At 49.3% G+C, this 15,616-nt stretch overlaps 1 protein-coding gene across 1 annotated transcript; it reads left to right on the top strand.

Moving 5' to 3' along the window:
• Positions 1–831: 831 nt before the first annotated feature.
• LOC116746350 (C-C motif chemokine 1-like) lies at positions 832–4,401 on the top strand. Its single transcript, XM_032617776.1, has 3 exons — positions 832–1,563; positions 2,721–2,835; positions 3,959–4,401. The coding sequence occupies exons 1-3, from the start codon at positions 1,488–1,490 to the stop codon at positions 4,047–4,049; spliced, it is 282 nt and encodes a 93-aa protein (XP_032473667.1). The 5' UTR covers positions 832–1,487; the 3' UTR covers positions 4,050–4,401.
• The last annotated feature ends 11,215 nt before the right edge of the window (positions 4,402–15,616 follow it).

The raw sequence follows: 15,616 nt of genomic DNA, 5'->3' as shown, positions 1-15,616 counted from the left end.
GGTCTCCAAGGGAGCTTTCAACTCCGACACGCCAGGACCCCCACGCAGGTGTTAGGATGGAGAATACACGGAATGGAGGGGTTGTAAGGATGAAAGACCTTCATGTGGGAGATCCAGGCACAGAGGGGCTTCAAAGGAGGCTGAAGGCCTATCTGTGGGGACATCAGAAGGGCCTTTACAGAGACAATGACATTTGCAATGGGTAGAATTCACAGAGGGAGACAAGGAGGAGGGCCCTGCAGGTGGAGGTTACGGTGGCAGCAAATCCCGGAGATAAGAAAGCATGTGACCTGTTCAGAGACCTGCAAATATTGCAACATGCGGGAATCCATGGAGACATCACGTGAGCCACGAATGGCCAGGTCAGCAGCTTGCACTTCATCCCATTGACCATGGGAAGCTATCACGTTGGCCTTGTGATTTTAACACACGGATATGGCCCAGCTACTTTTTCTTGAGCACCTGCTAGTGTTACTTATTCCACGCACTGCACACCATGTCTTCCTGACCTGGCCACTTGGTCGCTGGACAGTCACACATCTCTCCAGCCATTTCCTCACTCGGGGCACTGTCCTCTACGCCTCGCTGTCCTTACACAAGCTCATTCCTCTGTGGAGAGGCCGCTTTCCAATTCAGCCTTCCTGCAGGAGACTCTGCTTGAAGAACATTCCCCTGGGAGGCCTCTCTCCTGTGGGCAGCTCCCAGCCTCCCCTGCGCCCTCCATATGGCACATCCACTGCTGTCCTTACACCAACTGGCTTTTCCTTATTTAGCTGTGATGCAATGGCTTGCATGTCATCGGTAGCTGTCTTCCCTGGGGCTAACCAAGGACCAAGAACAGGGCAAGTGATTGAAAAGTGTTGAGTGATTGAAAAAATAGAAATTGCAACTATCTGGGCCAGGCCCTTGACAGAATGGATCTTACTGAATGCTCCTCGGTCACCTGTGAGATACGAGTTACTCTTTCCGTCTTCCACAGGAGATGTGACTCGGGCGAGTTTATGTATCCACTGATTTGCAGAACTGGGATTCAAACCCATGTGTGTCTCAGTGCTGGTGCAGAGCTCTTCTGCTCTACCATGTTCCTGGGACAGTAGCTCCATCCCTGGATGGAAAAACGTGACATCAGAGGAGCCACAGACAGGCCACTTCCTCTCATTCACCTTTTTCCACGTCCCATTCAGCTGGGACAGCTCCTACTCAGCCTCTCAAGATCCGTATCTGTTCCTGCGCTTAGGGAAGTTTCCTTACACCTCTCACACCACCCAGGGGAGGTAAGGAAAGGAGTTTTCCATGTGGTCACTGGACGTGAGTAACCACCTCTTCTTCCTGTGACTTCCCCACCTCTGCACTGGGGCTTGGAAAACCCCACCCAGGTCTTCTAATAAAAGCTCTGGGTACTGCAGGATGGGCCAGAGGACAGCTCTTCACTCCACCAGACTCCTTGAGGGACTCCTTCCAGGGAGGCCTGAGCTGGACGTCCCGAGATGAAGGTCATCACCGCTGCTCTGGTGTGCCTGCTGCTGGCCAGGGCATGGCTACAGGATGTGGATGCCAAGAGCAGTGAGTTTGGCTGGAGTCACTTTGCTCCTCCTTGGGGAGGGTGGAGACGCAGGCAGGTGCTCTGGGGCTGGGGGCAGGCTCACCCCTTCATCTCCACTCGTCCAGAAAGAATTCTCCCTGAATAGGAAGGGAGGACTTGCTCGGGGGCAGGGGAACAGCAGGAGAGCCATAAGCCTGGGGCCGACACAGACCGCTGAGCAGCTGGCTTCAGCCAAAGGAGGCCAGCCTCGTCCAGATCCTGCGGACTGATGGAGGGCAGCTGTGAGGTCATTGAGGCCAAGCTGGAGGCCTGAGGTCCAGAGGAGGGACTGACTGGGGTCTCGCCTCCGCTGTGTAACAGATAACAGGCAGCGTCTGAGGTCAGGATCTGGGGCTTTAACAGTTGGCTAACCTTGGGCAAGTTACTATACCTCCCAAACTCTGGTTTCGCTATCAGGAAGATGGGTTTGATCATGCCTACCCTCTAAGGCTGATGAGAGAATACTGACCTAACAGCAGACATAGGGAAGGGGCTTTGCAAACGGTCAAACTAGGAGGAAGGAGCCAGGATTGAAATGCAAGTCTTTTGAAGGTGGGGTGTGTGTAGGGGAGGTTACAAACCGGCAGAATGGGAGTTGTGGGTCAGAGCTGAGAGGACCAGGGTGGAGGGTGAGGTTGGGATTGCGTGGAGCTGACCAGTTCCTGGAAGCTCTTGCCTGGTCATTTCATCAGTCTGAGCTCCTAAAACAGTCCCTAATCCTGCCCCAAATAGTGGACTGCTGTTGAATCAGACTCACAGGGTCTCAGGGCCCTTGAACCCAAATGTAAGGGCAGAACCATACCCTAGTGGTGGGATGTCAGAACTAGAATTAGCCTTTAGAAATCAGTCTAAAGAGTCTTGCTTTTCAGCTGGGAAGTCTGGGGCCCAGGGGAGGGCTCATCGTGACCAAAGCCACACAGCTGTTTTGTGGGGAGCTGGGATCTGAACCCCAGTGTCCTGACTGCCTAAATACAGAACTGGGTGGCTGATGAGACACTAGTGCCCTTTGGGTGTGATCCCAGAGCCTGAGCCTGTTCTGGAAGGGTTTTTTGTTTTTGCTTTTTTCCCCATCCTGGATGAAAGGAACTCAGTCCAGCTTGAGAAATGGATGCAAACCATTTTTGCGCTTCTCTTCTAGTGCATGTGTCATCCTCCAATTGTTGTTTCACACTGGTAGAGAGAAAGATGTCCCTGCAGAGAATCCAGTGTTACAAGAACACCAGCTCCACCTGCTCCTACAAAAACCATCTAATGTGAGTGGTTGTATCCTCTTCCATCCTTGACTCCCTTCTCCAGAGGACAGAAAGCGGCCGCCCTGGAATTAGAATAGCAGACGCTAGATGGCGATGTTCCACCGGATTAAGGTTTTTTAACCAAACTAGTGAGGAGGCCAAAACCTGGGCGCAGAGCTGAGAGTGGGCGCTAGGACGAACACCTGTGTTCCTGCAGTGACATGGGTTTCTTGGAGCTGCAAGGTGCCAAGTGTTATATCTTAATATTTTATGCCCAGAGCTTAAAAGCTCCAGGTACTACTGGGTGATGGTAAGAGTGAGGGGCTCTCACATAGTTCCTGCTTCTGGATTTGCCAACCTATAGTCTTGAGTGACTCTGGACAGGTAAGTCTTCTGAACTTCCTTATCTGGGTAGCCCCTCTGCACTCCTGATCTGTGACGTGGTGTAAACACGATAGCTGCATCACAGGGTCGTTATGAAGCTCCAGGGAGGTAGCTTACACTTGCCACTCAGTGTCTATAAGGCACTTTCGTGTATATTATTATCTCATCTAACTCTTGGTGCACACATTTTCATTATCGTGAAAACTGAGGTTCAGGGAATTGGAGAGATTTGTCTAAGGTCTTGCAGATAATTAGAGGCAGAATTGATCTACGGTTTTGGACAATAGCCAAGTTTGGGAGGTGGGTAGATCAGAAAAGAAACACACGCAGGCACGCGCACACACACACACACACACACACACACACACACACACACATCCAAGGCAATGACTAGGGGTCCCGGATGGGCACAGACACATGAAAAGATGGAGCAGGTGGGCCCTCAGAGATGTTCTAGGAGGGGAATTTTCCATGTTAGCAGATCCTCAGAATGTCTGCAGCCTTCACTCTACCCTGATACAATAAATCCGCAAAAGGGGTCCACGAAATGCAGTTTTGAAAGCCCCCCATCCCTTGCCCCTGAAGCTTGGGTGTTCCTCCCAGTGTACAAACTGTAGGGCTTACGCAATGACTTCATTTTATAGGCCCCGGGAGAAAAGCTTAGGGGCACCCAGGAGCAATGAGGGGGTGATGGGACTTGTGTGTGGCACCCAGGGCGTGGCTCAGGTGACTTAGCCCTTCCTTTGTTCTCTGCCTACAGATTGAAGCTGAACGGAGGCCAAGAGGCCTGTGTCTCACAGACAAAATCATGGGTTCGGGCTTATTTAAAAAGGATAAACCCCTGCCAGTGAAAGGACATATGAGCTGATTCCTTTCCGTCCTGGACTCTGGACACCGTGTGGCTTTACCTGTCCCCTCAACGCCCAACCCTACACCAGTCCTTCTGTCCCAGCTTTGCCGGGTCACGCCAGAGGGTCTGCTGGGTCCTGATAAGATATGTTGTCGCACTTTATATAGTTAAATTCTAGAATCTTCAACTTCTGCCTCCCTGTGCCTCTTGGACCCCACAGGGATTTCAGGGTGCAAAGCTGATTGACATTGAGGAGCTGGGGTCAGGGGCTGGAGAAAAGGAAACATGTTGGACCAGGTGCCAGGGGAACTGACTTCTCATCATAGGAGCCAATAAATGACTTACATCTCTCAGCTGACTGCCTTTGTCCCGGGGGATAAGTGTGGGCTCTGGGTTGTGATGTAGATTCTCTGTGGGGCTGGGTCCCCATTTGGATGTAGGATGTTCCCCATCCCCCCCGCCCACTCTGCACTGCCCAGAGGGTTCAGAGGCTGATGATATCCAAAAGCTGCCCTAGCTGGAAGGGATCTTGGGCATCGTCTGCCTGTAAGACGATGCTAGCCCCATTGTATAGATGAGGTGAGGGCTGGAGAGGGACACCCACAGGCCTGAGGACACGCAGAAAGTCAGGATTAGATCTGGCGCTAGAGCCCAGGGTTCCCGCTGCTCGGCTGCTTACAAAACCAAACTCAACAAGTGTCGCTAGAAAGGAAAGTTGCCGTTAATCAGAATGCTGGCAATCTGGGGAGATGGTGGACTCAGTGTCCCCCCAAAGCCACCTCCGAAGATTCTCCTCGGCCATGAAAGGTTTTTTTTTTTAATTAATTTATTTATTTTTGGCTGCGTTGGGTCTTTGTTGCTGCACGCGGGCTTTCTCGAGTTGCAGTGAGCGGCGGCTGCTCTTCGTTGCGGAGCACGGGCTGCAGGGTGCATGGGCTTCAGTAGTTGTAGCATGCAGGCTCAGTAGTTGTGGCGCACAGGCTTCGTTGCTCTGCAGCACGTGGGATCTTCCCGGACCAGGGCTCGAACTCGTGTCCCCTGCAGTGGCAGGCAGATTCTTAACCACTGCACCACCAGGGAAGTCCAGCCATGAACGTTTTTAAGGGGAAACAGGGAAGTAATCTCAGTTAATCACTGAAATAGGGGGTCAGAGTCGTCACCATCCCCCACTGTGTGCAGGCTTGTGGACTCCTTGTGATCTTTTTTTAGATGCTCTCTTGCTAGCAGTTTTTTCGAGAGATTACTGAACAGGAAGCTGGGGAAGAGATCTGGCACTCCGTTAATTACTTACTCTTCATTTCTGCTTCTTTGATCTATGTAAAGAACCAACAAGTTAGGCAAAGTATTGTGTGATCAAAAGGTTTGAAAAGTGTGCTAGGGCCAGAGACAAGTAGAGCATGGGGGTGCCTGTTTAAGTTTAGCAACAAGACAAAAGGGACCTCCTGCAGAGAGCGCTTTCCTGCCCAAAGCTGCTTACAATGCCTCCCAGGGTAGAACTCTTCCCCGAGTCCCCAGATGCCACGTGACTGTGTGGTACAGCAGGATACCTGGACCCTGTCTCAACCGGAAGCAGCCTGCAGAGTTGGTTAGCAGGGCCTTCTCCTGGGAAGGGCCCTGGGGAGGGTCCAGGCATCGGTGGGTCCACGTCTGATGAAGATGCCAACACAAGTCATCCAGGGGAGGGAGGCAGTCTCGGGAAGAACAGGGGGCCCCTCAGGGGATAGAGAGGAAGAGGAGGTCCTGTCCCTTTAAGAGGGACAATCACAAGCTCCAAGTTGTGTAACCTGAGACTCTAGGGAGACTAGCAAAGGAGGGCAGTGAATTCTGGGTCTCAGGGTTTGGTGGCTTTAGGGGAGACGGTCTCCTGTCCTGTGTCTCAGGGCTTTTCCCTCTTTCCCCGGCATTCAACACGCAGCGCATCTGGCTCATTCTTCTTAGGCCATCTCTTCCCTCCGCCCCCATGACTGCCCTGCTTCTCTGGCTACCCCTCACCTGGACCACTGCAGTAGGCTGCTCTCCGTGCCCCCCTGCCAACCCCATCCTGCCCTCGGCCTGATCCCAGGCTACTCTTCCTGGCACCCCACACCCTGCCCTCCCTATCGCTCCAAAGATTTCAGAGCTGACTCCAAACTCCCACCTTGATATTCCGATTCCTCTATAACTGTGCCTCAACCTTCCTTTCCAAAAGTCTCTGGCTTTTCCATTCTGGATCCCTTACTCTGACTATTTGGGGATATTCCCTGCAGGCCCTCTCCCCTCTTTTCCATCCCGCATCTTCTCCGGGAGAGTCTTTGCTGTGACGGTGCTACACCATCTGTCCAAGTCCCATCTTTGCTGTCAAGTCTGATGCTAATCAGGACAGGGCCACCTGATTCCTCCCCCTCCCCCGTCCCCGCCAGTGGGTGTGTCAAGTGCACTTACTGGCTGTCTTACTCCAGGGTGGAGGACGAGGGCAGGGAGACCCACTGGAAGCTAATGCTGGGGACTGGAGCCATCGTTCTAGAATATCCTGGGCTGATGAGCCAGGCCCTCCCTGACACTCAGATGGGCCCAGGTTAGCCACACAGCCAGGCCCTGGCTACATCCGCATTCCTCTAGCACCCTCTGCCATCCACCTGCACCTGAGAGCACCCCCTACTCGTTGGGAGTTATCCCTGAAGAAAACACCATTACTGTATTAGAGATTTTAAACAAAATGTATTTTCTGCAAAAAGTCAGCCGTCCTACAATTGCATTCATGTTTCCATAATAACACATTTAGCAACACCTCACATTCACCAGGCGCCGTCCTCCCTAGATTGCAGTAGCCCTTCATCGCCATGGCTCTCATAGGCATGCTCATCTCCCCTGGGGAGTTAGGCAGGAGAAAGACGCACTTCCCACAGCTTACAGGAGAAGGAACTGGGGCTCATGACAGGAACCAAGTGGCTCAAGGCCTTGCTTTAAAAAAAGAGATCACCAATATTCAAAATAACTCCCCAACCAGCCACACTTCAAATAATATGAAATATTACTTAAGACATAGTACATTTTGCATCAGGAAACAGAAAGCACCCTATTTGAAAATTCAGGTCAATTTAGTCCAGGATAGAGACAGGAAGCCTGGGGGAGAAGAATCATTTCTCAGCCTCTGGCTTGGTCTTAGTGTGGCCGAAAGAGTCCAAGTCTTCAGGGTGTGAGGTTTCTGACCCAGGTGTTTCATGTAATTCCAGACCCATTTCTCCTTTGGGTCGGCACCGATGTCCTTGGCCAGTTTGGTTCTGAAGCTGTGGATGAAAGTGGGCTGGCAGGGTTAGGTGAAATGTTGGAGGGTTTTATCCAAGGGATGACTCGTTAGGGATGACCAGGCCCACCTGCTACAGGTGAGGGGCTGCCCTAGGACAGGAAGTCAGAGGGGTGTGGAAAGGAGAGGCCCTCTGGGGGTAGTTGCTGTTCTTGCCACGCCCTGGGAGAAGCTGACCTGGCATCCAGCAAAGCAACCACCCGAGTGTGAGCTGGTACCCATTCAGCAAGGAGGGTGTGGGATGTTACCGGCCCTCTCTGGGCCTGTCCCTGATGTAATAATAGGAGGCTTTGGATTACATAGTCTGGTTGGATCTTATCCCCTGAGTGGGACATCTCAAATTAGTCTATGTCTGTCTTGTGGGGCAGAACTTAGGATGGGGGGGATGAAAGAAAGGGAAGGGGTGAGATGAGGTGGGGGGCTGGAGGGGAGCAGGGTTTTTCTAGCTACAGGACAGCTGCCTGCGGACACTGGCTACTGGTGATTCCATAGCTCTTCAGCCTCTGCAAGGGGATCTTCTTATGGTTAAATGTGAAACAGCAGTTGAACAGGTCGCGGAGTGCATCTAGAAATAAAGTCACGGAGAAAAAGCATCTGATATGTCAGGCTTTTCTCAGCTTGAACGCAGCAGGGGAAGGAAAGCTAAGAGGTAGAAGTGTGTCTTCTCCACGCAGGTCCAGTGCTCCTGCCAGCCGCCCCGAGTGGGGGTGGGACCAGGAACATGTGGCTCAAGATTTTGAGGTTGATTCTGCATGGTGAGGACACATCTTTGCTGACTGAGGGAGGCCAGTGCGACAGGTCCTGGATATGGCCCCCCAACCTGCAGGGTTTGGGGCGATCATCTGGGGTCAAAGAAAAGGCCCTGGATTTTCAGTAGAGTTTAGGCTTTATTCTGGCTCTGTGTTGTCCTGGAGGGGGAAGGGGGCAGGTAGGATGCCTGCTGTCCCCAACCTGGGCTTCTGCTTTCTGGCTCCAAAATTAGATGTTACAACTCCAAGGACCCCGGGTGCTCTGATAGTCTCTGAAGTGGGTCACTTTGTCTTAGGCCTTCCTAGAAGATGAGAAACAGAGGGAAGGAGAGAGAGGAAGGGAAGGGGGGAGAAAGATTGAATTTACTTGGCTGAGTGAGCACCTGGGTGCTGATGGCAGCTGCCGTGAGCAGCAGACACAGAGGCGCTGTGGACACCTTCCTGTTGGAAGGGGAAGATGTGAGCTTCAGCCTAAGAGCTGTTGGTTTCTGGGTTTATCTCAGCCTCTTGGCAGCTCTGGCTGCCCTGCCTGCCTTTGTAGAGAGGCAGAGAGGATGGGGGCCCCCAGAGGGATCATTGCCTGGCCAGGGTACAGTCAAGTCAAGATGAATCTACTAAGATTCTGAATTCTTACTGTGTATGCTGAATCTACTAAGCTGGAGGCTGGGTTGCCAAAGAGTTTTCCAGGAAATGCAAGGCAAAAGCTGTGGCCTGTAGCAGGGTAGGCACCGTTTCCCTCCAGCCGCCCAGACCACAGAAATGAAGACAGAACACAGATGTGCTGGCACTCACCCTAGTAAGTGATCCGAGGAGCTGCTTTCTCCAAAATGAAAAAGAAACCATAGAAAAGAACTCCTATGCTAAGGACTTTCCCCTATTACATATTTAGTCCTGACAAGGTAAGCGCTATTATTATCATGCCCATTTACAGATGGGGACACCGAGGGGCAGAGAGATTAAATAACTTGCCCAATGTCTCATGGGGAGTGAGGGGTGACACTGGGAGAAAAAAACCAGTCTGTTTACATATAATCACCAAGAGAGTTTCATGTAGCTGATGTCTTTTTCCAAGGCAAGTTTTAGGTGGAAGTCTCATACTGGAGACAAATTAAAGCCAGCTTCTGGTGACCAGGCTCCTCCCATCACATCTAGGTGCTCCCTTCTGCTACTCAGGCCCAGAGGGATACGGTTTGAAAACCACTGATTTGTCTAAGCCCCTTGTTTTCAGGAAGGATCATTGATAGGACGGGGTGGGGAACAGAGCAATGAAGTGGGCTCTTTGTTCCTGAACCTGGCTCCCTCCTGCAAGGGGTCTGAGCTAGGAGCTTGGGGTGGTGGGGGGGAGTGCCAATGAGCACGGTGGCAAGGAGGGAACAGCTTGGACTATGATAGAATACCTGGCAAGGCCCTTGGCCTGAGTGTTCCTATCCCCATGCTCATTCTTGGCTCCCAGACTTTGCTTGCTTTTTGCACCTGCTTGGAATATCCTCCTGTCCACTTTCCATCCTTGCAAGTTTTTCTACTCTAGCAAAACAAGCCCAGTGATAGTAAAAGAAATGAAATAAAGAGCTATGTTTTGTGAAATAGAAAAGAATATATAGACAAAGGGCTAAAGAGTCTCAAATTTGGTTCTTTGACAAGCCTACAAAGAAGCTGAAACTCTCCTGAACTGACCATGAAAAAAGGAAAAAAGGCACCAGTAGGGAACATCACTACAGAGCCTGCAGACACCAAGAAGAAAATAAGAACCTTATGCCAGCAACTTTAATTTAGAAGAAGTGGACGGATTTCTTAAAATCTAACTTAGCAGATTGCAAGAAAAAAAATTTTTTTAATCCTCAAACTATTTAAGAAATTGAGTCAGTAATGGAAAACCTTCCCACAACACATCCTCCAGTCTCCAGAAGCTTTAACAGCTCTTCCTCCAAGCATTCCAAGAACAAATAATTCTGATCTTACACAATCGCTTCCAGGGAATATCAAAAGTGTTTACTCTTCGACTCATTTTATAAGTCTTTGACATAAAAACTTCTCAGGAACCACAAAAGAAAAGATTTCAAGTTTGTCCCTGCAGACACACATGCCATTCTTTTGTGGATCACGTCAATGAGATTGCAGGTCTTCTGGCTTTGGGTTGGGTTTGGACATGAGGGAACCCTGCAGGGTGTTGGAAAGAGGGAGTAGTTAGGGTGAAGTACTGATTTCTCTGTTGCCTCCTTATACCTCTGCCTGGATGCAGCCCTCAACCAATGGTTTTCACTTCCTTTCCAGGTGGCCCTCTCTGTGACTCTCTCCGTCCAGTTTTGGGGAACCACACTCTGTCCTTGCTCCTTCAGGTCCAAGCGTGGTCACCATGCTGTCACTAGCCTCAGAGTACCAAAGCAGCCCTATGGTTTCTCCACACCCAGCCCACATCTTGGTAAATAGCATTTTTATTAAACCCTCCTCAAATCATTCCAATTTCAGTGTTATCTATTTCTTCCTCACTGACAGAGGTTTAGGTACCAGAAGTGGCTTCTGGTAATAGACCTTCTAAATGGGATTCTGGAATTGGGTTGCTCATATATTTTAGGAGCATAATAATGGCAGCTGCTGGCATCATGATAACTTAAATTGTCACCAATAGTAGGATGGCAGACTGTGTTGTATCAAGCCCTCCAGGTGATTCTTAATGGGCACTAAAATTTGAGAACCGCGGGATTCCAGCATATCCCGTGGCCATCTCTGACCTGTAGTGAATAGCCACCAGAGAGCTCTTAAGGACGCTGGCCTCCTCTCACGGCCCCATCAAAGCATGCCTTGCTAAAGGAAGTGTCCTCTGGCCTTGCCCGGGAGTGCAGTTAGGGATGGCTAGGCAGCTTGCACATAACAGATCCTTTTCAATAGACCCACTTCCCTGAGCCTTTAGACACCTTCCTAATGTCCCAGGGGAGTTCTGGCATTTCAACTTCATCAACTGCAGGCCTGTTTTAAAGCCTAGATTCCAATCAGCCAATCTAGCTAAATATTCATCATCCCCAAGTACTTGTGCTAGGGCATTGAATCCTGAATTCTGGATAAGCACATTCATGCCAGTGAATTTAACCAACTGAGTCTTGTATGTTATCATCCTCTTACAATCCACTCCTACACATGCACCCCAAACTCTTCTCCAAATTGAGTGAGTGGGGGGACATTCAAACACTTCCAGCTGAAGGGACTCCTGTCTGTCCTTCCCTCTGCTTCAGGACCTATTATCTTGTAAGAAAACATGTTTAGGAGCCTGGGGTCTGGAGTCAACCAGACATGGATTTAAGTACTGTATTTGTCGTTTACTGGTTATATGATTTGGAGCAAATTGCTTACCTCTCTGAGCCTCTAAGAGGAACTGATTGCTAATTATTACCTCATTGTGATGTTCTGAGAACCCAATAAGATAATGAGTGCATGCAAAGTGCTCAGTCCTGTGCCAATAATTTCAATTTTGAAAAATTTTTATGTTCATTGAAGTATAGTTAATTTACAATGTTGTGTTAGTTTCTGGTATATATCAAAGTGATTCAGTTATATATATATATGTTATTTTACATATTCTTTCCCGTTATGGTTTATTACAGGATATTGAATATAATTCCTTGTGCTGTACAGTAGGACCTTGTTTATTTATTTTACATATAGTAGTTTGTATCTGCTAATCCCAAACTCCTAATTTATCCTTCCCCCACCCCCTTTCCCCTTTGGTAACAATGTTTGTTTTCTATGTCTGAGTCTGTTTCTGTTCTGTAAATAAGTTCATTTGTATCATATTTTAGATTCTACATATAAGTGATATCATATGCTATTTGTCTTTCTCTTTCTGACTTACTTCACTTAGTATAATCTCTAGGTCCATCCATGTTGCTGCAAATGGCATTATTTCATTGTTTTTTATGGCCGAATAAAAAAAATTATATATATATATATATATAAAGGAGGAAGAGAGCAACCAAATCAATAAACAAGTCTACCAATGATAATAAACTCTAAATACTAAACTAACTTAAACATAAAACCAGAAACAAATTAGATGCAGAAAGCAAACCCCAAGTCTACAGTTGCTCCCAAAGTCCACCTCCTCAATTTGGGATGATGCATTGTCTAAAGCAGGGAAGGAAGGAAAGAAAGAACGAAGATAAAGTAAAATAAAATTGTTATTAAAATAAAAGTAATTATTAAGAAAAAAATTTTTTTTAAAAACGGACGGATAGAACCCTCGGACAAATGGTGGAAGCAAAGCTATACAGACAAAATCTCACACAGAAGCATACACATACACACTCACAAAAAGAGGAAAAGGGGAAAAATCATAAATCTTGCTCTCAAAGTCCACCTCCTCAATTTGGGAAGATTCGTTGTCTATTCATGTATTCCACAGGTGCAGGTACATCAAGTTGATTGTGGAGCTTTAATCCGCTGCTTCTGAGGCTGCTGGGAGAGATTTCCCTTTCTCTTCTTTGTTCTCACAGCTCCCTGGGGCTCAGCTTTGGATTGGGCCCCGCCTTGCGTGTAGGTCGCTGGAGGGCGTCTGTTCTTCGCTGAGACAGGACGGGGTTAAAGGAGCAGCTGATTCGGGGGCTCTGGCTCACTCAGGCCGCGGGGAGGGAGGGGCACGGAGTGCGGGGCGACCCTGCGGCGGCAGAGGCCGGCGTGTCGTTGCACCAGCCTGAGGCGCGCCGTGCGTTCTCCCGGGGAAGTCGTCCCTGGATCCCGGGACGCTGGCAGTGGCGGGCTGCACAGGCTCCGCGGAAGTGGGGTGTGGAGAGTGACCTGTGCTCGCACACAGGCTTCTTGGTGGCGGCAGCAGCAGCCTTAGCGTCTCACGTCTGTCTCTGGGGTCCGCGCTTTTAGCCGCGGCTCGCGCCCGTCTCTGGAGCTCGTTTAGGCGGTGCTCTGAATCCCCTCTCCTCGCGCTCTCCAAGACAATGATCTCTTGCCTCTTCGGCATCTCCAGACTTTTCCTGGACTCCCTCCCGGCTAGCTGTGGCGCACTAGTCCCTTCAGGCAGTGTTCACGCCGCCAACCCCAGTCCTCTCCCTGCGCTCTGACTGAAGCCCGAGCCTCAGCTCGCAGCCCCGCCCGCCCCGGCGGGGAGCAGACAAGCCTCTCGGGCTGGTGAGTGCCGGTCGGCACCGATCCTCTGTGCGGGAATCTTTCCGCTTTGCCTTCTGCACCCCTGTGGCTGCGCTGTCCTCCGCGGACCCGAAGCTCCCCCTCTGCCACCAGCAGTCTCCGCCCGCGAAGGGGTCTAGTGTGTGGAGACTTTTCCTTCTTCACAGCTCCCTCCCACTCGTGCAGGTCCCGTCCCTATTCTTTGTCTCTGTTTTTTCTTTTTTCTTTTGCCCTACCCAGGTACGTGGGGGAGTTTCTTGCCTTTTGGGAAGTCTGAGGTCTCCTGCCAGCTTTCAGTGGGTATTCTGTAGGAGGTGTTCCACGTGTAGATGTATTTCTGATGAATCTGTGGGGAGGAAGGTGATCTCCACGTCTTACTCTTCTGCCATCTTGAAGGTCATAAATATATACACACACATATACACACACACACACCACATCTTCTTTATCTCTTCATCTATTGATGGACACTTATGTTGCTTCCGTATCTTGGCTATTGTAAATAGTGCTGCTATGAGCATTGGGGTACATGTATCTTTTCGAATTGGAGTTTTCTTTCCAGATATATGCCCAGGAGTGGGATTGCTGGATCATATGGCAACTATATTTTTAGTTTTTTAAGGAATCTCCATACTGTTCTCCATAGTGGCTGTATCAGTTTACATTCCCACCAACAGTGTAGGAGGGTTCCCTTTTCTCCACACCCTCTCCAGCATTTGTTATTTGTAGACTTTTAAACTATGGCCGTTCTCACCAGTGTGAGGTGATACCTCACTGTGGTTTTGATTTGCATTTCTCTGGTAATTAGCGCTGTTCATCATCTTTTCATGTGCCTATTGGCCATCTGGATATCCTGTTTAGGTCTTCCACCCATCTTTTTTTTTTTTTTGAGCTCTATCCCTTGATCTGTATTCTGCGGTTGCACTATTTTGCGAGAATGTTTATTTCAGGACTTCCCTGGTGGCGCAGTGGTTGGGAGTCCGCCTGCCGATGCAGGGGATACGGATTCGTGCCCCGGTCCAGGAAGATCCCACATGCCGCGGAGCGGCTGGGCCCGTGAGCCATGGCCGCTGAGCCTGCGCGTCCGGAGCCTGTGCTCCGCAGCGGGAGAGGCCACAGCAGTGAGAGGCCTGCGTACCGCAAAAAAAAAAAAAAAAAAAAAAAAAAAGGGCCTAGGAAAGGACTTAGAGGGCATTTAGCCGTTTCAATTGGGCTTTAAAGGTTGATTAGCATTTTCCAACAGGTAAAGAAGGGGAGGGATGAAGGCCCTCAGGCAGCAAAGCTCAGAAGGTGTTGGCACATGGTAAGCCCTCTGCTGTGTGACTTAGGAGAGGGTACAAGAGGAGAAGGAGGAAGAGAAAATATTTTGGATTCAGATAGGAGGGTCGTGAGTGCCATGCTAGGGAGCATGGATATTCTGGGGACATGGGGAGCCATCCACAGAGGGTCTCTGAGCACAGAGGTACCATGATGAGATCTATCTAGACTTTCCTAGAGACGGCAGCCATCAGGGTATTAGCTAATGACTTTTTTTTCTCTTCCTCCTATTGGGAACTCCTAGTCTTCAAGAACATATTTATTTTCTTTCTACCCTGGGGTTTATAATCAAACATCAATTTAATCTGCCTAAACACACATACCACAGAAGCAAAGTTTCTGTTTTATCCAAAGAAGACTGTAATCAGGCATTCACACTCCTTCAGCTCTCTGGGTGTTTCTTTTTATCCTCTTTGAAATAAACATTCTTTTTTTCTTTTTTTTTTTTTTATGTGAGGTCTGGCTTACATTGGGTCTGGCTTCACAGATTTCATAGGGAACCAAACTTGCTCTGAAATAGATGGCTGATGACCTTCCAGCTCAAGACCTCCTACTTCTACTCTAGAAAACAGATTCATCTTTCTGGTCATGCTCTGGACCAGCATATAGTAAAAAATGAATACTTACCAATGATCCAAGGAGCCTAAAAAGACATAAGGGTTCTCCTCTGTGGGAAGATTCTCATGTAATTGATTTTCCAAGCCAGACAGGGGTGAGGCAGAATTGTCCTGGGCAAACTGAGGTGTGCAGTCTCCCTACCCACTGGGGTCTTAGCATTTTGCCTGTTGTTGCATTGCTAATTCAGGTGTTTATAGTTTTTAGTTTCTGCTGTCCTCTCTTTGGGGGAGACTCCCAGGATGAATGCCTGAGGCTGCCCCTTCCCACGACTAAATAGAAAATACAGGCAGAAAAAACTTTGTATTTGGCACACCCTGGTGCAGTGGCCAAAGAAACGGAAGTTCTTCTGTCCACAGGCGAGTGGACCCAAATTTGATTCGGTAACAGATTTTCCTCCTAATTCAATGTAATCCCAATTAAAATCCAAGCAAGAATTTTGTGGAGATTGACAAGCTGATTCCTTTTAAAGGAGAA

The sequence above is a fragment of the Phocoena sinus genome, chromosome 20 (genome assembly GCF_008692025.1).
Source record: "Phocoena sinus isolate mPhoSin1 chromosome 20, mPhoSin1.pri, whole genome shotgun sequence".
Lineage (NCBI taxonomy): Eukaryota > Metazoa > Chordata > Mammalia > Artiodactyla > Phocoenidae > Phocoena > Phocoena sinus.
Note: the sequence above shows the minus strand (reverse complement) of the source record. Positions and strands in the feature narration are given on the sequence as shown.